Genomic DNA, 27,514 nt, shown 5'->3' with positions numbered 1-27,514 from the left:
TTATATGTTGTAGTAACTAGTTGGTGTTATATGTTGTAGTAACTAGTTGGTGTTATATGTTGTAGTAACTAGTTGGTGTTATATGTTGTAGTAACTAGTTGGTGTTATATGTTGTAGTAACTAGTTGGTGTTATATGTTGTAGTAACTAGTTGGTGTTATATGTTGTAGTAACTAGTTGATGTTATATGTTGTAGTTAACTGTTGGTGTTATATGTTGTAGTAACTAGTTGGTGTTATATGTTGTAGTAACTAGTTGGTGTTATATGTTGTAGTAACTAGTTGGTGTTATATGTTGTAGTAACTAGTTGGTGTTATATGTTGTAGTAACTAGTTGGTGTTATATGTTGTAGTAACTAGTTGGTTGTGTCTTGTAGGTCTGACTGCCTTATCAAGACTATCCGCTCAGAGGGATACTTCGGGATGTACAGAGGTAGGTCAGGATACTTTGGATGTACAGAGGTAGGTCAGGGTGAGGACGTGGAAGTATGTTTGTGCACTTTAAAAGTGACAGGTACATACTAAAGCCAAACATAGCACAGTGAGGTCATAGCGAAAATTGCTGACCACTGCTGAACGCTGAGACTATCAAAGCTGCTTAGCTGTGAGACAACTCACTCTCACCATCACACAGCTAACCACAGCCTCAGGTATACAGGACTAACGATGTCCTTTTATTGCGAACATAATGACATGTTACCACCATACATGACAACACGCCTGCTCTCTCTCACTTCCTCTCATTGGCACAGGGTCTGCGGTGAACCTAACCCTGGTCACTCCAGAGAAAGCCATCAAGTTAGCAGCAAATGACTTCTTCAGACAATACCTCTCCAAGGATGGGTAAGATGTGATGACTAAGACAGACACACACACAGAGAGAGAGAGAGAGAGAGAGAGAGAGAGAGAGAGAGAGAGAGAGAGAGAGAGAGAGAGAGAGAGAGAGAGAGAGAGAGAGAGAGAGAGAGAGAGAGAGAGAGAGAGAGAGAGAGAGAGAGAGAGAGAATGAGAGCTCTCTGAGCCAACACAATCCCTGACATATATGCTGTTTGACTCCTGTCTTCTTTCCAAATGCTACCCTATTCCATTTATAGTGCACTACTTTTGACCTGATCCCTATGGGCCCTGGTCAAAAGTAGTGCACTAAATATGGAAAAAGGGTGCCATTTGGAACAAATTCTGTTTCTTTGATTGGTTTTCTACTAAGGCTTTGCTTTACTGGAAAACCATCTCTGGAAAAAAAAACTGTAAAACCATCTCTGGAAAAAAACTGGAAAACCATCTCTGGAAAAAAAAACCTGGAAAACCATCTCTGGAAAAAAAAAATGGAAAACCATCTCTGAAAAAAAAACTGGAAAACCATCTTCTGGAAAAAAAACTGGAAAAAAAACTGGAAACCATCTCTGGGAAAAAAAAACTGGGAAAACCATCTCTGAAAAAAAAAACTGGAAAACCATCTCTGGAAAAAAAACTGGAAAACCATCTCTGGAAAAAAAACTGGAAAAAAAACTGGAAAACCATCTCTGGAAAAAAAACTGGAAAACCATCTCTGGAAAAAAAACTGGAAAACCATCTCTGGAAAAAAAACTGGAAAACCATCTCTGTCAAACTACTGGAAAACTATCTCTGGAAAACTACTGGAAAACTATCCCATCCTATCTCTGGGAAAACGTCTGGTCCTCTGTAGCTCAATTGGTAGAGCATGGCGCTTGTAACGCCAGGGTAGTGGGTTCGATCCCCGGGACCACCCATACGTAAAAATGTATGCGCACATGACTGTAAGTCGCTTTGGATAAAAGTGTCTGCTAAATGGCATATTATTATTATAAAACGATCCTATCTCTGGAAAACTATCTCTGGAAAACGACTGTATAACTATCTCTGGAAAACTACTATAAAGCTATCTCTGGAAAATCAATAATTTGTGCATATAAGGAAAAGTAGAGCATGTGAGAGCAGACAAATATCACTTGACAAATATCAATACTGAACTTCTGTTGTTACTGAGGCCACTGTTCCCCCGCTGGTGTGTCCGATGGTATGTGTGTGTGTGTTATCGATATGTGTGCCGTGTGTGTGCATGGATGAAATTGAATATGTTTCTAGAGCATCTATCTATCTCTGTCTCTATGGTGACACACACACACCGCACCACGGCTGAGTAGGCAAATGATTACCCTGCCTGCTGAATGGTAGGCCATCTTGTAAATGATTAATGTGTCTCTGTTCAGTGTTCCAAACGTTTGTTTCAATGTCACAGATTAGCTTCAACACTAGACATGTGACGTGACGTCTTCCTTTTGTTATGACAGGAGGCTGATATATATACACTGCTCAAAAAAAATAAAGGGAACACTAAACAACACAATGTAACTCCAAGTCAATCACACTTCTGTGAAATCAAACTGTCCACTTAGGAAGCAACACTGATTGACAATACATTTCACATGCTGTTGTGCAAATGGAATAGACAACAGGTGGAAATTATAGGCAATTAGCAAGAAAGGACTGGTTTGCAGGTGGTGACCACAGACCACTTCTCAGTTCCTATGCTTCCTGGCTGATGTTTTGGTCACTTTTGAATGCTGGCGGTGCTTTCACTCTAGTGGTAGCATGAGACGGAGTCTACAACCCACACAAGTGGCTCAGGTAATGCAGCTCATCCAGGATGGCACATCAATGCGAGCTGTGGCAAGAAGGTTTGCTGTGTCTGTCAGCGTAGTGTCCAGAGCATGGAGGCGCTACCAGGAGACAGGCCAGTACATCAGGAGACGTGGAGGAGGCCGTAGGAGGGCAACAAACCAGCAGCAGGACTGCTACCTCCGCCTTTGTGCAAGGAGGAGCAGGAGGAGCACTGCCAGAGCCCTGCAAAATGACCTCCAGCAGGCCACAAATGTGCATGTGTCTGTTCAAACGGTCAGAAACAGACTCCATGAGGGTGGTATGAGGGCCCGGCGTCCACAGGTGGGGGTTGTGCTTACAGCCCAACACCGTGCAGGACGTTTGGCATTTGCCAGAGAACACCAAGATTGGCAAATTCGCCACTGGCGCCCTGTGCTCTTCACAGATGAAAGCAGGTTCACACTGAGCATGTGACAGACGTGATAGAGTCTGGAGACGCCGTGGAGAACGTTCTGCTGCCTGCAACATCCTCCAGCATGACCGGTTTGGCGGTGGGTCAGTCATGGTGTGGGGTGGCATTTCTTTGGGGGGCCGCACAGCCCTCCATGTGCTCGCCAGAGGTAGCCTGACTGCCATTAGGTACCGAGATGAGATCCTCAGACCCCTTGTGAGACCATATGCTGGTGCGGTTGGCCCTGGGTTCCTCCTAATGCAAGACAATGCTAGACCTCATGTGGCTGGAGTGTGTCAGCAGTCCTGCAAGAGGAAGGCATTGATGCTATGGACTGGGTATAGAGGGTGCAACAGGTCAGTACATCAGGAGGAAATGTCAGTTGGTTTTTCATAACCGAGCATTCACAGGTTGAGACAGCAGGTGCAGGTAGAGAGAGAGATAGAGAGAGAGAGAGAGAGAGAGAGAGAGATAGAGAGAGAGAGAGAGACAGAGAGAGCGAGAGAGGGTTGAAACAGCAGGTCCGGGACAAGGTAGCACGTCCGGTGAACAGGTCAGTGTTCCATAGTCACAGATAGAAAAGCAGAAACTGGATCAGAAGCACGACCAGGTGGACTGGGGACAGGCACAGACAGGAGTCGTCAGGCCAGGTAGTCCTGAGGCATGGTCCTAGGGCTCAGGTCCTCCGGGAGGGGAGAGAGAGAGAGAGAATTAGAGGGAGCATACCTAAGATCACACAGGACACCAGATAAGACAGGAGAATAACACCAGATAGACAGACTGACCCTAGCCCCCCGGCACATAGACTATTGCAGCATAGATACTGGAGGCTGAGACAGGGGGGGTCGGGAGACACTGTGGCACCGTCCGACGATACCCCTGGACAGGGCCAACCAGGCAGGATATAACCCACCCACTTTGCCAAAGCACAGCCCCCACACCACCAGAGGGATATCAACAGACCACCATCTCTCTCTCTCATGGTTGCTGTATAACTCTCATATCTATTGATGCTCTCAGCTATTATAACTCTATTGATGCTCTTTTATTCTCTCTCTCTCTCTCTCTCTCTCTCTCTCTCTCTCTCTCTCTCTCTCTCTCTCTCTCTCTCTCTCTCTCTCTCTCTCTCTCTCTCTCTCTCTCTCTCTCTCTCTCTCTCTCTCTCTCTCTCTCTCTCTCTCTCTCTCTCTCTCTCTCTCTCTCTTTCAAATGTCATATTATGTATATATACAGTGTTGTAACAATGTGCAAATAGTTAAAGTACAAATGGGAAAATAAATAAACATAAATATGGGTTGTATTTACAATGGTGTTTGTTCTTCACTGGTTGCCCTTTTCTTGTGGCAACAGGTCACAAATCTTGCTGCTGTGATGGCACACTGTGGTTTTTCTCTCTCTCTCTCTATCTCTCTCTATCTCTCTCTCTATCTCTCTCTCGCTATCTCTCTTGCTCTTTCTCTCTCCAGTCAGAAGCTCACCTTGGTCAAAGAGATGCTGGCGGGGTGTGGGGCAGGTACATGTCAGGTGAGTGGGTGGTGGGGTGTGGGGCAAGTACACACACTCTCTGACCTGATTCGTAGACATTGTCTAATGGTCGCCATGGTGTTTCTCAGGTGTTGGTTACGGATTGTTCTTTCAACTGTAAAAGTTTTGATTCATGATAATGTAACAGGTCTCCACAACATAACCACTATGTCTAGTCTAGGTCTCCACAACATAACCACTATGTCTAGTCTAGGTCTCCACAACATAACCACTATGTCTAGTCTAGGTCTCCACAACATAACCACTATGTCTGGTCTCCACAACATAACCACTATGTCTGGTCTCCACAACATAACCACTATGTCTGGTCTCCACAACATAACCACTATGTCTAGTCTAGGTCTCCACAACATAACCACTATGTCTAGTCTAGGTCTCCACAACATAACCACTATGTCTAGTCTAGGTCTCCACAACATAACCACTATGTCTAGTCTAGGTCTCCACAACATAACCACTATGTCTGGTCTCCACAACATAACCACTATGTCTGGTCTCCACAACATAACCACTATGTCTAGTCTAGGTCTCCACAACATAACCACTATGTCTGGTCTCCACAACATAACCACTATGTCTGGTCTCCACAACATAACCACTATGTCTAGTCTAGGTCTCCACAACATAACCACTATGTCTAGTCTAGGTCTCCACAACATAACCACTATGTCTAGTCTAGGTCTCCACAACATAACCACTATGTCTAGTCTAGGTCTCCACAACATAACCACTATGTCTAGTCTAGGTCTCCACAACATAACCACTATGTCTAGTCTCCACAACATAACCAAGATGTCTAGTCTAGGTCTCCACAACATGTTGTCTGCAGCTTCTATGAAGGACAGAGAGCTCTGGCATGTCATCCTTAGGAAGATAAGGAAGTTAGCAACACAGCAGGTGATCAACTATTCAACAGTCTTCCTGGCCAGACTCAGACAGAGACTGTGGGAAGAGACTAAAGTATTCTCTAGCTGAGCTGTACTGGAGGTATCAGCCAGATAAAGCATTTCAGGTCACTGGACCAGGAGCACAGTGTGTGTATTTGTGTGCGTTTTGTACGTGTGTGTGTGTGTGTGAGAGAGGGAAAGCGTGAGTGTGTGTGTATCTGTGTTAGGAGTGTAGTAGTCAACCTAACCGTCCATTAGGTCAAAGACAGCTAGCTCGGAACAGCCCAGGGAACAGTAGATTAGATTAGGAGGACCAACTGGCCATCTCACCTTTAATCCCGTTATCCAGTTACTACAGCCTGGATTACACAGGGAAAACAAGGGTGGATATGAGTTAATGGTGTCCGTAGTGTGGTCTAGCTCCTGGACTTATTGGTAACATAAATAGGAGTTAGTCAGTTGATAGCCGTTAGCACGTTGATGTCCGGTAGGTCGTAGCTAGCTTCTGGACCTATTGATTACACTGCGGAGTTGCTAATGCTAGCTATTAGCTGTAAGGAGGTTGAATGTCTTTGCTATTAGCAGGCTCTCATCGTAAAGCAGACTTTTAACCATTGCTCTAGTGTAATGCTGATGTAGCTCACATGGAGTCTTGAGTAATAAAGGCCTACGTAGGATCTTAATTTGACCAGTTTCTCACAGCAGGAAAATAATCCTGCAGCAACAGGAAATATGAGTTATTGTGTGGATTATAATTAATGGACATTTTTGTAAGGGTTGATATGATCCATTTTTAGTTAGGGCAAATCAAGTCTGAAATTATATAAAGTGGACATTACAAACTTTAGAAGCCTGTTTAAACCTTGAATACACTACAAGTTTGCATTTCCTGCTGTGCGGGAAATTTCCTGCAACAACAGGGTGGTCAAATTAAGATCCTTCACCTGTATCTATCCCCCAGAAAATATCCCACCCCTGGTTATAACACCTTATCAAATGTTCCTGTCAGATATTTTCATCTTGTATTTGTGTTTATCCCCACAGGTTATCGTCACAACTCCTATGGAGATGTTGAAGATTCAGCTTCAAGATGCTGGGAGAATTGGTAAGAGAGAGATGGAGGAGAATCTGTAAGAGATTTTAAGAGATGAAGGAGAATCTGTAAGAGAGAGATGGAGGAGAATTGGTAAGAGGGAGATGGAGGAGAATTGGTAAGAGAGAGATGGAGGAGAATCGGTAAGAGAGAGATGGAGGAGAATTGGTAAGAGAGAGATGGAGGAGAATTGGTAAGAGAGAGATGGAGGAGAATTGGTAAGAGAGAGATGGAGGAGAATTGGTAAGAGATTTAGAGAGATGGAGGAGAATCTGTAAGAAATTTAGAGATGGATGAGAATCTGTAAGAGAGAGATGGAAGAGAATCTGTAAGAGATTTAGAGAGATGGAGTAGAATATGTAAGAGATTTAGAGAGATGGAGGAGAATCTGTAAGAGAGAGATGGAGGAGAATCTGTAAGAGAGAGATGGAGGAGAATCTGTAAGAGAGAGATGGAAGAGAATATGTAAGAGATTTAGAGAGATGGAGGAGAATCTGTAAGAGATTTAGAGAGATGGAAGAGAATCTGTATAAGATTTAGAGAGATGGAGGAGAATCTGTAAGAGATTTAGAGAGATGGAAGAGAATCTGTAAGAGAGAGATGGAGGAGAATATGTAAGAGAGAGATGGAAGAGAATATGTAAGAGATTTAGAGAGATGGAGGAGAATCTGTAAGAGATTTAGAGAGATGGAGGAGAATCTGTAAGAGATTTAGAGAGATGGAAGAGAATCTGTATAAGATTTAGAGAGATGGAGGAGAATCTGTAAGAGATTTAGAGAGATGGAAGAGAATCTGTAAGAGATTTAGAGAGATGGAGGAGAATCTGTATAAGATTTAGAGAGATGGAGGAGAATCTGTAAGAGATTTGGAGAGATGGAGGAGAATCTGTAAGAGAGAGATGGAGGAGAATCTGTAAGAGAGAGATGGAGGAGAATCGGACTACCCTCTGTAGCACCTTGTGGTTGGAGGCCGAGCAGTTGCCATACCAGGCGGTGAGTCAACCAGTCAGGATGCTCTTGATGGTGAAGCTGTAGAACTTTTTGAGGATCTGAGGACCCATGCCACATTTTTTCAGTCTCCTGAGGGGGAATAGGCATTGTCGTGCCCTCTTCACGACTGTCTTGGTGTGTTTGGACCATGATAGTTTGTTGGTGATGTGGACACCAAGGAACTTGAAGCTCTCAACCTGCTCCATTACAGCCCCGTCGATGAGAATGGGGACGTGCTCTGCCCTCCTTTTCCTGTAGTCCACAATCATCTCCTTTGTCTTGGTCACGTTGCTGGAGAGGTTGTTATCCTGGCACCACACTGCCAGGTCTCTGACCTCCTCCCTATAGGCTGTCTCATCGTTGTTGGTGATCAGGCCTACCACTGTTGTGTCGTCGGCAAACTTAATGATGGTGTTGGAGTCGTGCCTGGCCATGCAGTCATGGGTGAACAGGGAGAACAGGAGGGGTCTGAGCACGCACCCCTGAGGGGCCCCCGTGTTGAGGATGTGTTGTTACCTACCCTTACCACCTGGGGGCGGCCTGTCAGGAAGTCCAGGATCCAGTTGCAGAGGGAGGTGTTTAGTCCCAAGGTCATTAGCTTAGTGATGAGCTTTGAGGGCACTATGGTATTGAACGCTGAGCTGTAGTCTATGAACAGCATTCTCACATAGGTGTTCCTCTTGTCCAGGTGGGAAAGGGCAGTGTGGAGTGCAATAGATATTGCGTCATCTGTGGATCTGTTGGGGCGCTATGCAAATTGGAGTGAGTCTAGGAACTTGAAGCTCTCAACCTGCTCCATTACAGCTGATGATGGTGTTGATGTGAGACATGACCAGCCTTTCAAAACACTTCATGGCTACAGATGTGAGTGCTACGGGTCGGTAGTCATTTAGGCAGGTTATCTTAGTGTCCTTGGGCACAGGGACTATGGTGGTTTGCTTGAAACATGTAGGTCAGGGACAGGTTGAAAATGTCAGTGAAGACACTTGCCAGTTGGTCAGCGCATGCTCTGAGTACACGTCCTGGTCTGCTTGAAACATGTACAGTACAGTGCCTTGCAAAAGTATTCATCCCCCTTGGCGTTTTTCCTATTTTGTTGCATTACAACCTATCATTTAAATGGATTTTGATTTTGATTTCATGTAATGGACATACACAAAATAGTCCAAATTGGTGAAGTGAGATAAAAAAAATAACTTGTTTCAAACAATTCTAAAAAAATATGTAACGGAAAAGTGGTGCGTGCATATGTATTCACCCCCTTTGCTATGAAGCCCCTAAATAAGGTCTGGTGCAACCAATTACCTTCAGAAGTCACATAATTAGTTAAATAAAGTCCACCTGTGTGCAATCTAAGTGTCACATGGTCTGTCACATGATCTCAGTATATATACACCTGTTCGGAAAGGCCCCAGAGTCTGCAACACCACTAAGCAAGGGGCACCACCAAGCAAGCGGCACCATGAAGACCAAGGAGCTCTCCAAACAGGTCAGGGACAAAGTTGTGGAGAAGTACAGATCAGGGTTGGGTTATAAAGAAATATCCTAAACTTTGAACATCCCACGGAGCACCATTAAATCCATTATTAAAAAATAGAACGAATATGGCACCACAACAAACCTGCCAAGAGAGGGCTGCCCACCAAAACTCACGGACCAGGCAAGGAGGGCATTAATCGGAGAGGCAACAAAGAGACCAACAATAACCCTGAAGGAGCTGCAAAGCTCCACAGCGGAGATTGGAGTAGCTGTCCATAGGACCACTTTAAGCCGTACACTCCACAGAGCTAGGCTTTACGGAAGAATGGCCAGAAAAAAGCCCTTGCTTAAAGAAAAAAATAAGCAAATACGTTTGGTGTTTGCCAAAAGGCATGTGGGAGACTCCCCAAACATATGGAAGAAGGTACTCTGATCAGATGAGACTAAAATGTAGCTTTTTGGCCATCAAGGAAAACGCTATGTCTGGCGCAAACCCAACACCTCTCATCACCCCGAGAACACTATCCCTACTGTGAAGCATGGTGGTGGCAGCATCATGCTGTGGGGATATTTTTCATCGGAAGGGACTGGGAAACTGGTCAGAATTGAAGGAATGATCGATGGTGCTAAATACAGGGAAATTCTTTAGGGAAACCTGTTTCAGTCTTCCAGAGATTTGAGACTGGGATGGAGGTTCACCTTCCAGCAGGACAATGACCCTAAGCATACTGCTAAAGCAACACTCGAGTGGTTTAAGGGGAAACATTTACATGTCTTGGAATGGCCTAGTCAAAGCCCAGACCTCCAATTGAGAATATGTGGTATGACTTAAAGATTGCTGTACACCAGTGGAACCCATCCAACTTGAAGGAGCTGGAGCAGTTTTGCCTTGAAGAATGGGCATAAATCCCAGTGGCTAGATGTGCCAAGCTTATAGAGACATATCCCAAGAGACTTGCAGCTGTAATTGCTGCAAAAGGTGGCTCTACAAAGTATTGACTTTGGGGGGATGAATAGTTATGCACGCTCAAGTTTTCTGTTTTTTTGTCTTATTTCTTATTTGTTTCACCCCCCAAAATATTTTGCATCTTCAAAGTGGTAGGCATGTTGTGTAAATCAAATGATACAAACCCCCCAAAAATCCAATTTAATTCCAGGTTGTAAGGCAACAAAATAGGAAAAATGCCAAGGGGGGTGAATACTTTCACAAGCCACTGTAGGTATTACAGACTCGGCCAGGGACAGGTTGAAAATGTCAGTGAAGACACTTGCCAGTTGGTCAGCGCATGCTCGGAGTACACGTCCTGGTAATCCGTCTGGCCCTACGGACTTGTGAATGTTGACCTGTTTAAAGGTCTTACTCACATCGGCTACGGAGAGCGTGATCACACAGTCATCCGGAACAGCTGATGCTCTCATGCATGCTTCAGTGTTGCCTGCCTCGAAGCGAGCATAGAAGTAATTTAGCTCGACTTGTATGCTCGTGTCACTGTGCAGCTTGCGGCTGTGCTTCCCTTTGTAGTCTGTAATAGTTTGCAAGCCCTGCCACATCCGACGAGCATCAGAGCCGGTGTAGTACGATTCAATCTTAGTCCTGTATTGACGCTTTGCCTGTTTGATGGTTCGTCGGAGGGCATAGCGGGATTTCTTATAAGCGTCCAGGTTAGAGTCCCACTACTTGAAAGTGGCAGCTCTACCCTTTAGCTCAGTGCGGATGTTGCCTGTAATCCATGGCTTCTGGTTGGGGTATGTACGCACAGTCACTGTGGGGTCGACGTCATCAATGCACTTATTGATGAAGCCGGTAACTGATGTGGTGTACTCCTCAATGCCATCAGAAGAATCCCGGAACATATTCCAGTCTGTGCTAGCAAAACAGTCCTGTAGCTTAGCATCTGCGTCATCTGACCACTTCCGTATTGAGCGAGTCACTGGTACTTCCTGCTTTAGTTTTTGCTTGTGAGCAGGAAACAGGAGGATAGAATTATGGTCAGATTTGCCAAATGGAGGGCGAGGGAGAGCTTTGTACGCGTCTCTATGTGTAGATTAAAGGTGGTCTAGAGTTTTCCTCCATTCATTGCCCAATAAAACCCCACAGTAGAGGTGTCTTAATACCCATAAAACCTAGCGGTCAAACAGGAAAATGGTTCCAATCATTTTTCCACCATTCATTTTTCCCATAAGGGATTTAAGAAACACTTACAATAAGGGCTGTGTTTCGTATAGGCTTACCCTAGCGTGACGTTTTGATAACCATGTAAATCGGTGACTTTGATCAATATATTCGGCTCTATTTACTCGGATTCAAAAATGCTAATTATTATCAAGGTCGACTTCATTCAAAACTACAAATCCCTGCAAGCTCCTACACGTCATCTCTAGATGACACCTTTGCTAACAGGTATTGTGTCAATTTAAAAGTGGCATAAGGCAGTTCACAGAATTGTCCATTTAAAGAAATGTAGCCAATTTATTCAATACAACATTAGTTAATCCAGAGATTCTTACCTCGATTCGGCAGTCTCGTCCAGATCATCATGGCATTTGTAGTTCTTTATGATAGCCACATTAGCAGCTAATTAGCATACAGGCGAATATATTGATAAAAGTCACCTTGTCCTACTTACAAAGCACCCATTTTTATCATAGGTACACTTCAACTGTGAGAGACGGAATCTAAAACAAAAATCCAGAAAATCACATTGTATGATTTTTAAGTAGTTAATTTGCATTTTATTGCATGACATAAGTATTTGATACATCAGAAAAGCAGAACTTAATATTTGGTACAGAAACCTTTTTTTGCAATTACAGAGATCATACGTTTCCTGTAGGTCTTGACCAGGTTTGCACACACTGCAGCAGGGATTTTGGCCCACTCCTCCATACAGACCTTCTCCAGATCCTTCAGGTTTCGGGGCTGTCGCTGGGCAATACCGACTCTCAGCTCCCTCCAAAGATGTTCTATTGGGTTCAGGTCTGGAGACTGGCTAGGCCACTCCAGGACCTTGAGATGCTTCTTACGGAGCCACTCCTTAGTTGCCCTGGCTGTGTGTTTCGGGTCGTTGTCATGCTGGAAGACCCAGCCACGACCCATCTTCAATGCTCTTACTGAGGGAAGGAGGTTGTTGGCCAAGATCTCGTGATACATGCCCCCTCCATCCTCCCCTCAATACGGTGCAGTTGTCCTGTCCCCTTTACAGAAAAGCATCCCCAAAAAATGATGTTTCCACCTCCATGCTTCACGGTTTGGATGGTGTTCTTGGGGTTGTACTCATCCTTCTTCTTCCTCCAAACACGGCGAGTGGAGTTTAGACCAAAAAGCTCTATTTTTGTCTCATCAGACCACATGACCTTCTCCCATTCCTCCTCTGGATCATCCAGATGGTCATTGGCAAACTTCAGACGGGCCTGGACATGCGCTGGCTTGAGCAGGGGGACCTTGCGTGCGCTGCAGGATTTTAATCCATGACGGCGTAGTGTGTTACTAATGGTTTTCTTTGAGACTGTGGTCCCAGCTATCTTCAGGTCATTGACCAGGTCCTGCCGTGTAGTTCTGGGCTGATCCCTCACCTTCCTCATGATCATTGATGCCCCACGAGGTGAGATCTTGCATGGAGCCCCAGACCGAGGGTGATTGACCGTCATCTTGAACTTCTTCAATTTTCTAATAATTGCGCCAACAGTTGTTGCCTTCTCACCAAGCTGCTTGCCTATTGTCCTGTAGCCCATCCCAGCCTTGTGCAGGTCTACAATTTTATCCCTGATGTCCTTACACAGCTCTCTGGTCTTGGCCATTGTGGAGAGGTTGGAGTCTGTTTGATTGAGTGTGTGGACAGGTGTCTTTTATACAGGTAACGAGTTCAAACAGAAAATGTGATTTTCTGGATTTTTGTTTGAGATTCCGTCTCTCACAGTTGAAGTGTACATATGATAAAAATTACAGACCTCTACATGCTTTGTAAGTAGGAAAACCTGCAAAATCGGCAGTGTATCAAATACTTGTTCTCCCCACTGTAGGAATGCTACCAAAAATAATTTAATGAAACTGGTTACAATTGACGGAGTAACCCATGATTCACCAAATTATATTTTGAAGGAAGAAACAAAGTACTTTAAGCATATGTTTTCTTTTCAGTCGCCTCCATCTCCTCTAACTGAAGCTAATTGTAGAGATTTTTTTTCTATTGATAATGTCAAATTAACAGCCACACAGAAAGACTCACGTGAAGGTGAAATTACAGAGGAGGAACGTCTGGATGCAATTAAAGACTTTAAGTCCGGGAAAACTCCAGGGTTGGATGGCATACCAGTCGAGGTATACTAAACCTTTTTTGATATACTAAGAGGACCGTTATTAGCATGTTTTAACCACTCCTATGTAAATGGTAGATTATCTGACACTCAAAAAGAAGGTCTGATCTCATTATTACTGAAACAGGATACAAGTGGAAAATATAAAGATCCAGTCCATTAAAAAAATGTGAGGCCCCTTACACTTCAGTGTTGTGATGCAAAAATTCTAGCAAAATGTATAGCACATATAATTAAAAAGGTATTGTCGGATATTATTCATTCTAATCAGACAGGTTTTTTACATGGAAGATACATTGGAAATAATATAAGTCAAGTATTGGAAACAATAGAACTGTCACGATGGTCGTATACAGATGAGGACCAAGGCGCAGCGTTGCAGACGAACATACTCTTTATTTATGATAAACGATCAAAACGATAACGTGACAGTCAATGGTCAAACACAAACCAACACGAACAAGATCCCACAACCACTGTGGGCAAACAGCCTGTTTAAATGTGGTTCCCAATCAGAGACAACCAGCCACAGCTGACACTCGTTGCCTCTGATTGAGAACCACACTGGCCAACATAGAAATGAAATACATAGATCTACACACCCTGGCTCAACATAACAGTGTCCCCAGAGCCAGGGCGTGACAAGAACACTATGGAAAATCTTGGAAACCAGGCCTGCTATCCATAGCAGACTTTGAAAAGGCATTTGATAAAGTATGACTGGGGTTTATATATATAAATTATATTATTTCAATTTTGGAGAATCTCTTATAAAATGGGTCAAAATCATGTATAGTAACCCTAGGTGTAAAATAGTAAATAATGGCTATTTCTCCGAAAGTTTTAAACTGTCAAGAGGAGTGAAACAAGGTTGTCCTATCGGCATATCTATTTATTGTGGCCATCGAGATGTTAGCTATTAAAATCAGATCCAATAATAATATCAGGGGATTAGAAATACAGGTCTTAAAAACAAAGGTGTCATTGTACGCTGATGATTAATGTTTTCTTTTAAATCCACAACTAGAATCCCTCCACAGCCTCATAGAGGATCTAGATACATTTTCTAACCCCTCTGGATTACAACGAAATTATGACAAATGTACTATATTACGTATTGGATGACAAAAAAATACAATTTTTACATTACCATGTAGTTTACCAATAAAATGGTCTGATGGTGATGTGGATATACTCGGAATACATATCCCAAAGGAAATAAATGATCTCACTTCAATACATTTTAATAGAAAGTTAGCAAAAATAGATAAGATCTTGCTACCATGGAAAGGTAAATACCTGTCAATTTGTGGAAAAATCACCCTGATTAACTCTCTATTATTATCCCAGTTTACCTATTTGCTTATGGTCTTGCCTATGCCTAGCGAACAGTTTTTTAAATTATATGAGAAAAAAATATTCCATTTTATTTGGAATGGCAAACCAGACAAAATTAAACGGGCCTATTTATATAATGAATATGAATTCGGAGGACAGAAGTTATTAAATATTAAAGTATTAGACCTATCACTAAAAGCTTCAGTCATACAAAAGTTATACTTAAATCCGAACAGGTTCTCTAGCAAATTAGTATGATTGTCTCACCCAATGTTCAAGAATGGCCTTTTTCCCTTTATTCAGATTACAACCACTCACTTTCAGTTATTTGAAAAGGAAATAATCTCCCAAATATCACTATTTCTAAAACAAGCCATAGAAAGTTGGTTGCAATTTCAATTTAATCCTCCAGAAACGACAGAACAAATAATGCAACACATATTGTGGTTAAACTCAAATATACTAATTGACAAAAAACCTTCTTTTTTTTTGACAAAATCTTTAAAAAAGTATAATCTTTGTAAATGATATCACCGGTAGGACTGGTGGAGTTATGTCGCACATGCAGCCAACTAAAACATATGGAAATGTCTGCTCTACCCAAAATTACAAGCAAATAATTGCAGCCTTACCGCAAAAATGGAAGAGGAAAGTGGAAGGGGGAGAAAGTAAGGAATGTCGGCCTTGCATTAAAGAACATAATTGGTTAAGGAAAACTGTGATAAATAAAAAAGTATATCAGTTTCATTTAAGGACCAAAGGATTGACAGCCGTCCCATATAGATTGCAAAATAGTTGGGAAGAGATTTTTGACGTACTGATCCCACGGCATAGTGTTTATGAACTGATACGCAAAACGACACCGGATTCAAAACTTAGAATCTTTCTATTTAAATTATTATATAACATTCTTGCTACCAATAGAATGTTATTTATATGGGGGATACAATCTTCCCAGCTCTGCAGATTTTGCTGCGAAGAGACATAATCATTAGATCATTTGTTTTGGTACTGTCCATTTGTAGCTTGTTTTTGGACACAGGTCCAGGAATGGCTAAAGGATTGCAATAGTTACCTGGAGCTAACCTTGCAGATAGCATTACTGGGTGATCTGAAAAGTCATAGTCAATCGATCAATAACATAATAATACTTTTAGCAAAAATGTTTATTTTCAATTCACAATCTGTAGAAACAATGAGAATAGAAAGGTTCAGAACTTTTGTAAGACATCACAGTACAGTTGAAATATATATGGCAAATATAAATCCTATATGGATGGTGTTAAGAGATAGATGGGAGGTGTTGAATGGAATTGAAGGATGGGACTAAAAACAACTAACAACAAATAATAACAAGATAACTAATAATGTAAGCATACTGTGTCCATAATAAGTATATACAGTGGGGGAAAAAAGTATTTAGTCAGCCACCAATTGTGCAAGTTCTCCCACTTAAAAATATGAGAGAGGCCTGTAATTTTCATCATAGGTACACGCCAACTATGACAGACAAAATGAGGAAAAAAAATCCAGAAAATCACATTGTAGGATTTTTTATGAATTTATTTGCAAATTATGGTGGAAAATAAGTATTTGGTCAATAACAAAAGTTTCTCAATACTTTGTTATATACCCTTTGTTGGCAATGACAAAGGTCAAATGTTTTCTGTAAGTCTTCACAAGGTTTTCACACAGTGTTGCTGGTATTTTGGCCCATTCCTCCATGCAGATCTCCTCTAGAGCAGTGATGTTTTGGGGCTGTCGCTGGGCAACACGGACTTTCAACTCCCTCCAAAGATTTTCTATGGGGTTGAGAAAGGGAGACTGGCTAGGCCACTCCAGGACCTTGAAATGTTTCTTACGAAGCCACTCCTTCGTTGCCCGGGCGGTGTGTTTGGGATCATTGTCATGCTGAAAGACCCAGCCACGTTTCATCTTCAATGCCCTTTCTGATGGAAGGAGGTTTTCACTCAAAATCTCACGATACATGGCCCCATTCATTCTTTCCCTTTGCAGAAAAACAGCCCCAAAGCATGATGTTTCCACCCCCATGCTTCACAGTAGGTATGGTGTTCTTTGGATGCAACTCAGCATTCTTTGTCCTCCAAACATGACGAGTTGAGTTTTTACCAAAAAGTTATATTTTGGTTTCATCTGACCATATGACATTCTCCCAATCCTCTTCTGGATCATCCAAATGCACTCTAGCAAACTTCAGACGGGCCTGGACATGTACTGGCTTAAGCAGGGGGACACGTCTGGCACTGCAGGATTTGAGTCCCTGGCGGCGTAGTGTGTTACTGATGGTAGGCTTTGTTACTTTGGTCCCAGCTCTCTGCAGGTCATTCACTAGGTCCCCCCGTGTGGTTCTGGGATTTTTGCTCACCGTTCTTGTGATCATTTTGACCCCACAGGGTGAGATTTTGCGTGGAGCCCCAGATCGAGGGAGATTATCAGTGGTCTTGTATGTCTTCCATTTCCTAATAATTGCTCCCACAGTTGATTTCTTCAATCCAAGCTGCTTACCTATTGCAGATTCAGTCTTCCCAGCCTGATGCAGGTCTACAATTTTGTTTCTGGTGTCCTTTGACAGCTCTTTGGTCTTGGCCATAGTGGAGTTTGGAGTGTGACTGTTTGAGGTTGTGGACAGGTGTCTTTTATACTGATAACAAGTTCAAACAGGTGCCATTAATACAGGTAACGAGTGGAGGACAGAGGAGCCTCTTAAAGAAGAAGTTACAGGTCTGTGAGAGCCAGAAATCTTGCTTGTTTGTAGGTGACCAAATACTTATTTTCCACCATAATTTGCAAATAAATTCATAAAAAATGCTACAATGTGATTTTCCGGATTTTTTTTCTCAATTTGTCTGTCATAGTTGACGTGTACCTATGATGAAAATTACAGGCCTCTCTCATCTTTTTAAGTGGGAGAACTTGCACAATTGGTGGCTGACTAAATACTTTTTTTCCCCACTGTAGGTTGTATGTTGGGAGCTTTTGTGAAAGAGCACAGTTAGAAAGATATGGCATATAGAAGCAAACCGGATGGACATCATGAAAATGATCGGAGAGGTTGAGAGTAGAAGAAGTTCAGGAGAAAAAACAAACAAAATAGAATTCTTGTAAAATTGACTGTGTCCGTAAAATATAGATAGTAAGTATAAGCTAGAAGTAGAGGCCTAAGCATTGTTGTTCACTAGTTTACTCCAAGGAGGGAAAGGGTGGTGGGGTTGGAAAGTAATGAAGGGGAATATATATATATACATTTAAAGGATATGTATGTATGTATGTCTGTGTGTATGTATGTGTGTGTGTATGTGTGTATGTGTGTATATGTGTATATGTGTATATGTATATATATGTATGTGTATGTGTATGTATATATATATATATATATATATATATATATAAACATGGGGGATTGGAAGTGATGCAGACAATTACATTGATAGAAGTTACAATCTATCTGCAATATTAAGCTGATCTACCCCCCAAAAAATTAATAAAAAAGCCTACACAAAACACAGCCCTTATTTTAAGTGTTTCTAAAATGTCCTATGGGAAAAATGCACGGTGGAAAAATGATTGGAACCATTTCCCCGTTTGAACGCTAGGTTTTATGGGTATCATGACTCATACTGCGGTACTCTATGGGATTCCTATCTCCTCCTTTCTGTAATATTTCTGGGAGCTGAAATATGGATAAATGCTGCCTTCTGTGGTCAATAATGGAATCACAGGCTGTTGACCTGCTAGTAAATAACCCTAATAAAGACTTATCATCTCATAATAATCTGGCCTAAATAAATACCAGCAAACTAGTTAAGATATATAGACAGACAGACAAATAGAGATACCACAGCAAGAGCGATCTAACAACATGCTTCCCCCCCCCCCCCCCCCCCCCCCCCCCCAGAGGCCCAGAGGAAGCTGATGCCAGAGACAGTAGTACCGGGGGCCGTCCCGACCAAGTCCCCCACCGCCATGCAGCTGACCAGGGAACTACTGAAAGAGAAGGGCATCGCTGGACTGTACAAGGGTCTGGGGGCCACACTGCTCAGGTAGGGCTAGATACAAGACCCTGCTCTGAGACACTGCATAACACTATATACAAGACCCTGCTCTGATACACTGCATAACACTATATACAAGACCCTGCTCTGATACACTACATAACACTATTTAGAGACATGCTCTGATACACTACATAACACTATTTAGAGACATACACTGCTCTGACCACCAAGCACTACACCACTCTAGACTCTAGCATTGTCTTAACTTGATTCCTTGTGTCCTCTCTCCTTGCCTCCTCAAAATGCTTTGGAGGCGAAGGTCCGAGACAAAGTGACCTTAGATCTTCTCCTCCAGGATGGTTTGAGAAGGAGTCGAGGAAAGAGGACGCAAGGAATCAAGGAAATACAACTACAGTCCATCTATAAAGACACAGACACAATGCTCTGTCCTCAATGCTCTGTCCACAATGCTCTGTCCACAATGCTGAGGTATGACAATATGATAAACTCTATTCTGCTGATTTCTCATTCTCTGATTCCTCTCTCCTTTCCTCCCCTCCACCCCTCCCTACCTCTCCTCTCCTCTCCTCTCCTCTCCTCTCCTCTCCTCTCCTCTCCTCTCCTCTCCTCTCCTCTCCTCTCCTCTCCTCTCCTCTCCTCTCCTCTCCTCTCCTCTCCTCTCCTCTCCTCTCAGGGATGTTCCGTTCTCCATCATCTACTTCCCTCTGTTTGCCAACCTGAACACCCTGGGGAAGAGAGGAGCGGAGGGCCCCGCCCCGTTCTATGTGTCCTTCCTGGCAGGCTGTCTGGCTGGCAGCACTGCCGCTGTGGCTGTCAACCCTGTAGATGGTGAGACATAATATTATAATATACAGTATATAATTAATAATACTGCAGTAATATGGGCTGGCATCACCGCCACTGTGGCTTTCAACCCCCAATCTAGATGGTGAGACATGGGACTTGCTTTAGATTGTCTTATAACTTCTTATGAGACGCTAGAATGTCATACAATAAGGCTTATACTTTTTTTCTGTATTTAGTCTGGATCTTAAATCAACCATATATATTCTTAGTTGCATCCGTGTGTGTTGTAGTGTTTAACATGGTGTTGTTTGTGTATTTACAGTGATAAAGACCAGAATCCAGTCCATGAACAGAGGGAGTACAGAGGAAACTTACAGCGGGGTGACTGACTGTATCAGGTAATCTCAAATTGCGCCAACACATGTGTTAAATAGGCTAGTTTACAACATCTTGATTCCTAAAAGGATCTTTGTCAGATGAAGATTGTTTCAAGGATTGAAATGTTTTAAACTACTTTTTTTTTTTATGCCCGGCAACCACTAAATTTGAGATGTGCATTGGGGCTCTTCAGGTTTTTTCGCTCTCAGAATCAACTGTGATTACTATAGCTTTAACTATGCTTTGTGGAAAGGAACTTTTTCTGCTTCTTCCAGGGAACAAATAGCTAATTTGGAGGATCTGTATTCAACTATTTTAATACAAATCTCAGAAAGTAACTACTTTGGATTGGCTGCCTTCAACTAATGGCAGGGCTGTATCTGGAACTGCATGTTGAAGATAGAAGTAGAATGAATAGAGCACACAATCTCTACTATTCCAATCTATCTGATAGTCATATTTGATCTACACAATACATTTCTATCAGAACATTCTGTAAATGTCCATTCTCCTGAATATTGCCCCAGGTGTACATTGTCAAGTCAAATAAATTAAACCAATGATATTTTGTACAGATAAGTAAGTATACATAAATTGTGATGCTCAACTACTGAATGGCTCGTTCAACATGCCTCTGAAAAAGTTGAAAGCAGCAATTAATTTTATGATACCTGAAGATACTGCACATTTAATTCAAAGCCATTTGCAAACATTGCAAACAGCAAGTTGGATGCTTAGCTAAAACAACCTGGAACCTCTTTGTCCATCTGAGGGTGTGTTCCTGTTCACTCAGAGTACAAACTAACATGATTTTCCAACTACCTTGATGATCTACTTACTCAAACTAACATGATCTACTTACTCAAACTAACATGATCTACTTACTCAAACTAACATGATCTACTTACTCAAACTAACATGATTTACTTACAAACTAACATGATTTACTTACTCAAACTAACATGATTTACTTACACAAACTAACATGATTTACTTACTCAAACTAACATGATTTACTTACAAACTAACATGATTTACTTACTCAAACTAACATGATTTACTTACTCAAACTAACATGATTTACTTACTCAAACTAACATGATTTACTTACTCAAACTAACATGATTTACTTACTCAAACTAACATGATCTACTTACTCAAACTAACATGATCTACTTACTCAAACTAACATGATTTACTTACTCAAACTAACATGATTTACTTACTCAAACTAACATGATCTACTTACTCAAACTAACATGATCTACTTACTCAAACTAACATGATCTACTTACTCAAACTAACATGATTTACTTACTCAAACTAACATGATTTACTTACTCAAACTAACATGATTTACTTACACAAACTAACATGATTTACTTACTCAAACTAACATGATTTACTTACTCAAACTAACATGATTTACTTACTCAAACTAACATGATTTACTTACTCAAACTAACATGATTTACTTACTCAAACTAACATGATTTACTTACTCAAACTAACATGATCTACTTACTCAAACTAACATGATCTACTTACTCAAACTAACATGATCTACTACTCAAACTAACATGATTTACTTACTCAAACTAACATGATTTACTTACTCAAACTAACATGATTTACTTACACAAACTAACATCATTTACTTACTCAAACTAACATCATTTACTTACTCAAACTAACATGATTTACTTACACAAACTAACATGATTTACTTACTCAAACTAACATGATTTACTTACTCAAACTAACATGATTTACTTACACAAACTAACATGATTTACTTACTCAAACTAACATGATTTACTTACTCAAACTAACATGATTTACTTACTCAAACTAACATGATTTACTTACACAAACTAACATGATTTACTTACACAAACAAACATGATTTACTTACTCAAACTAACATGATTTACTTACTCAAACTAACATGATTTACTTACACAAACTAACATGATTTACTTACTCAAACTAACATGATTTACTTACAAACTAACATGATTTACTTACTCAAACTAACATGATTTACTTACTCAAACTAACATGATTTACTTACTCAAACTAACATGATTTACTTACTCAAATTAACATGATCTACTTACTCAAACTAACATGATTTACTTACTCAAACTAACATGATTTACTTACTCAAACTAACATGATTTACTTACTCAAACTAACATGATTTACTTACACAAACTAACATGATTTACTTACTCAAACTAACATGATTTACTTACTCAAACTAACATGATTTACTTACAAACTAACATGATTTACTTACTCAAACTAACATGATTTACTTACACAAACTAACATGATTTACTTACTCAAACTAAAATGATTTACTTACTCAAACTAACATGATTTACTTACTCAAACTAACATGATTTACTTACTCAAACTAACATCATTTACTTACTCAAACTAACATCATTTACTTACTCAAACTAACATGATTTACTTACTCAAACTAACTTGATCTACGTACTCAAACTAACATGATTTTCCACCTACCTTGGCTGTAGTTGATTCAAGAAGGCAGTTTTGGGATATTTAGTTTCGACACTTAACATCCATATTGTGTTACTGTTAGCGTTCTCAGTAACACTTGACGTTAAACTGTTCTTGTGTAATAAAAACAGTAATTAATCACTTTTGGAGCAACATTTTTATTAGCATGTTGTTAGATAATATTTTGGTAATTGCATTTTAATTGCATAGCAATGAGCTGAGAGTTTTTGTAGCTGCTGTATTTGAGGAATAGCGACAGTTCCTTCTCCCACTTATGTAATAACTCCATTACTATGCAATTATAAAGACATTTCCAAAGTCCTATGTAACGACAATGTTGCTATTGTAATAATCACAAAGTTACTACACATGTATAAGAACTGGATGTCAAGTGTTATTGTGTTTCCTTATGTCACTCATTATGTACATATATATATTATTTATTTTTCTTCTATTTTGGGGGTAGATCAGCTTAATATTGCAGATAGAAGATACAATCTATCAATGTAATTGTCTGCATCACTTCCAATCCCCCATGTTTATATATATATATATATAAATACAGTGGGGGGAAAAAGTATTTAGTCAGCCACCAATTGTGCAAGTTCTCCCACTTAAAAAGATGAGAGAGGCCTGTAATTTTCATCATAGGTACACGTCAACTATGGCAGACAAATTGAGATTTTTTTTCTCCAGAAAATCACATTGTAGGATTTTTAATGAATTTATTTGCAAATTATGGTGGAAAATAAGTATTTGGTCACCTACAAACAAGCAAGATTTCTGGCTCTCACAGACCTGTAACTTCTTCTTTAAGAGGCTCCTCTGTCCTTCACTCGTTACCTGTATTGATGGCACCTGTTTGAACTTGTTATCAGTATAAAAGACACCTGTCCACAACCTCAAACAGTCACACTCCAAACTCCACTATGGCCAAGACCAAAGAGCTGTCAAAGGACACCAGAAACAAAATTGTAGACCTGCACCAGGCTGGGAAGACTGAATCTGCAATAGGTAAGCAGCTTGGTTTGAAGAAATCAACTGTGGGAGCAATTATTAGGAAATGGAAGACATACAAGACCACTGATAATCTCCCTCGATCTGGGGCTCCACGCAAGATCTCACCCCGTGGGGTCAAAATGATCACAAGAACGGTGAGCAAAAATCCCAGAACCACACGGGGGGACCTAGTGAAGGACCTGCAGAGAGCTGGGACCAAAGTAACAAAGCCTACCATCAGTAACACACTACGCCGCCAGGGACTCAAATCCTGCAGTGCCAGACGTGTCCCACTGCTTAAGCCAGTACATGTCCAGGCCCGTCTGAAGTTTGCTAGAGTGCATTTGGATGATCCAGAAGAGGATTGGGAGAATGTCATATGGTCAGATTAAACCAAAATATAACTTTTTGGTAAAAACTCAACTCGTCGTGTTTGGAGGACAAAGAATGCTGAGTTGCATCCAAAGAACACCATACCTACTGTGAAGCATGGGGGTGGAAACATCATGCTTTGGGGCTGTTTTTCTGCAAAGGGTCCGTGTAAAGGAAAGAATGAATGGGGCCATGTATCGTGAGATTTTGAGTGAAAACCTCCTTCCATCAGCAAGGGCATTGAAGATGAAACGTGGCTGGGTCTTTCAGGAGTGGCTTCGTAAGAAGCATTTCAAGGTCCTGGAGTGGCCTAGCCAGTCTCCAGATCTCAACCCCATAGAAAATCTTTGGAGGGAGTTGAAAGTCTGTGTTGCCCAGCGACAGCCCCAAAACATCACTGCTCTAGAGGAGATCTGCATGGAGGAATGGGCCAGAATACCAGCAACAGTGTGTGAAAACCTTGTGAAGACTTACAGAAAACGTTTGACCTGTGTCATTGCCAACAAAGGGTATATAACAAAGTATTGAGAAACTTTTGTTATTGACCAAATAGTTATTTTCCACCATAATATGCAAATAAATTCATAAAAAATCCTACAATGTGTTTTTCTGGATTTTCTTTTCTCATTTTGTCTGTCATAGTTGACGTGTACCTATGATGAAAATTACAGGCCTCTCTCATCTTTTTAAGTGGGAAAACTTGCACAATTGGTGGCTGACTAAATACTTTTTTTCCCCACTGTGTATATATATATACACATACATATTTGTTAGTCATTTTGAAGCTGCAGAAGTGATCTACTCTAATGCTGAGGGGATTCCATGTCCCTCATGTATCTAATTATAGGCTGTATTAAGATTCATATCTAAGAGCCCTCCAAACCAAATATTTGGCAGCCATCAAATCAATATTTTGGGGGGGGGTTTTCAAATAACTTGCATATATTCAAATACCTTCAACTATTATTTGGTTTTCTGAGAGGTATTCAAAATACTTTTAAATACTTTCAGTCATGTTCGTTCATAGACGGGTCAGACCGGGTTCCATTATTAACCCCCGCTCCTTCTGCTGCCTAACCAGCTCCTCTCGCCGTGCCTCTACTCCTTCCTTCTCGCCTCCTGTAGCGCCTCCCTCTGACCGAAATACTCCTGCTCCCTCTGAACCAATAGCCCCCGTAACATGGTGGCCTCCTCTCCTAACCTGCAGACCCGCCCTTTAACGGCTTCCTGCTGCCTCGTCATCCACACCGTATGCCCCCCCAAAAAAAAAAAAATGTTCTTGGGGTTGCCTCTCGGGTCTCCGTCGTCGGCACTGTTGGCGCCGTTTCTCCTCTCTATACCGGGCCTCCACTGTCTCCTCCCAAGGACGGCGATCCATCCCAGCCTGAATCTCCTCCCAAGTCCAGGATCCCTTACCGTCCAGGATCTCCTCCCAGGTCCAGGCTGTCTGCTCCTGGACACGCTGCTTGGTCCTCGTTTGGTGGGATCTTCTGTCACGTTTGTTCATAGACGGGTCAGACCAAGGCGCAGCGTGATATACGTACATGTTTATTTAAATGAATAAACAACACAACAAAACAACAAACCAACGAACCGTGAAGTCCAAGGCAGCGCAACACAACATACCTTAACACAGAACAAGATCCCACAACCCACTAGTGCCAATAGGCTGCCTAAGTATGGTCCCCAATCAGAGACAACGAGCGACAGCTGCCTCTGATTGGGAACCACACCGGCCAACATAGATCTAGACATACTAGATCTAAACATAGAAAATCACAACAAGGAATATACACAACCTGACTCAACATATAAGCGTCCTCTGAGTCAGGGCGTGACACTTTTCTGAGACTTTTATTTGAATATAAAAGATAATAGTTGCCTTTTAGTTAAAAATCTATATAAACTATATTAAATATATAAACTATATTAAATATATAAGCTATATTCGAATACCTTGAATATTTGAAAAGTTGGTAATTTCCAGTGTAGTTATTATTCAAGTACACTGTTGTTTTTTGTGTTTCATAGCACACATGGATTTGCAAAACAAATGTCCACTGGATTTATGGAAATAATGATGATATCATTCTGCTAGGTAGGCATAGGCTACTTTGTAGCTAGTTAACATTTAATTGAGAAGGTTTTTGGGAAAGCCTTTCCATCTACCAGATGACGGTTATCATTAGCATCGCTATATTTGTTCCTGTTCCATATTTTTTGGCGGCAACAATTTAGCAGCTGTGGTGCGTTGCCATATTCAGTTAAAAAACATCATTAGTAACGAGGTAAAACTATTCACTGATATCTTGTTGCTAATCTGTGTTGCCCGTGTCTCTCCTCTCCTCTCCTCTCCTCTCCTCTCCTCTCCTCTCCTCTCCTCTCCTCTCCTCTCCTCTCCTCTCCTCTCCTCTCCTCTCCTCTCCCATCAGTAAAATCATGAAGAACGAGGGTCCCTCAGCGTTCCTGAAGGGGGCGTACTGCCGTGCCCTGGTCATCGCGCCCTTATTTGGTATCGCCCAGGTGGTCTACTTCTTCGGCGCGGGAGAATACATCCTCAGCTTCCTGCCTGGCAACTAAGTGACAAGAACATCAACCAATCAGATCTCTGCCTTTCCCTCCTCCCTTACAACATCACTAACTACATCATGCACCGACCACACACCGATAGGATCCAGCAACCTATAGGATCCAGTCACTGATAGGATCCAGCCACCAGTAGGATCCAGCCACTGATAGGATCCAGCAACCTATAGGATCCAGTCACTGGTAGGATCTAGCCACCGGTAGGATCCAGTCACTGGTAGGATCCAGCTACCGGTAGGATCCAGTCACTGGTAGGATCCAGCCACTGGTAGGATCCAGCCACTGGTAGGATTCAGCCACCGGTAGGATCCAGCCACTGGTAGGATCCAGCCACCGGTAGGATCCAGTCACTGGTAGGATCCAGCCACCGGTAGGATCCAGTCACCGGTAGGATCCAGCCACCAGTAGGATCCAGTCACTGGTAGGATCCAGCAACCTATAGGATCCAGCCACCGGTAGGATCCAGCCACCGGTAGGATCCAGCCACTGGTAGGATCCAGTAATAGCGCTCAACTATGAACGTCAACCTCCGCTCTCCCCAGGATGAATTCAGCGGGCCACAACACTGTGGAACGTTCAGATAGAAATATGTTGTGAAGAGCAAACATGCCGTCTCTGACATGTAGCCTAGCCTACAGTAAGGAATCATGTCAGCTCTATTTATGACATTTCTATCTGCAACTTTCCACAATGTTTACCTGCTGAATGTGACCCAACTCTCTGCCTCTCTTCAATTACATCGATGTGACCCAACTCTCTGCCTCTCTTCAATTACATCGATGTGACCCAACTCTCTGCCTCTCTTCAATTACATCGATGTGACCCAACTCTCTGCCTCTCTTCAATTACATCGATGTGACCCAACTCTCTGCCTCTCTTCAATTACATCGATGTGACCCAACTCTCTGTCTCTCTTCAATTACATCGATGTGACTCGACTCCCTGCCTCTCTTCAATTACATCGATGTGACTCGACTCCCTGCCTCTCTTCAATTACATCGATGTGACCCAACTCTCTGCCTCTCTTCAATTAACATCGATGTGACCCAACTCTCTGCCTCTTTCCCTCACAACTACATCAATAGGATCCAGGAGATCACCTGTCATC

The 27,514-nt window shown here is 41.8% G+C and overlaps 1 protein-coding gene across 1 annotated transcript; it reads left to right on the top strand.

Moving 5' to 3' along the window:
• Positions 1 to 375: 375 nt before the first annotated feature.
• On the top strand, positions 376 to 26,400 carry LOC311122882 (mitochondrial glutamate carrier 1-like; the record flags this gene model as incomplete). The annotated part of the gene is made up of 8 exons (XM_084197190.1): positions 376 to 431; positions 751 to 841; positions 4,538 to 4,595; positions 6,548 to 6,608; positions 18,633 to 18,777; positions 19,427 to 19,581; positions 19,862 to 19,937; positions 26,253 to 26,400. Coding segments are annotated over 8 exons (790 nt in total), but the record flags the coding sequence as incomplete, so codon positions are not given.
• Positions 26,401 to 27,514: the final 1,114 nt, after the last annotated feature.

The sequence above is a fragment of the Coregonus lavaretus genome (genome assembly GCF_964263955.1).
Source record: "Coregonus lavaretus genome assembly, contig: HAP1_SCAFFOLD_3541, whole genome shotgun sequence".
In the NCBI taxonomy this organism is placed as follows: Eukaryota; Metazoa; Chordata; class Actinopteri; order Salmoniformes; family Salmonidae; genus Coregonus; species Coregonus lavaretus.
The sequence above is the reverse complement of the archived record's forward strand: the minus strand, read 5'-3'. Positions and strand labels throughout refer to the sequence as shown.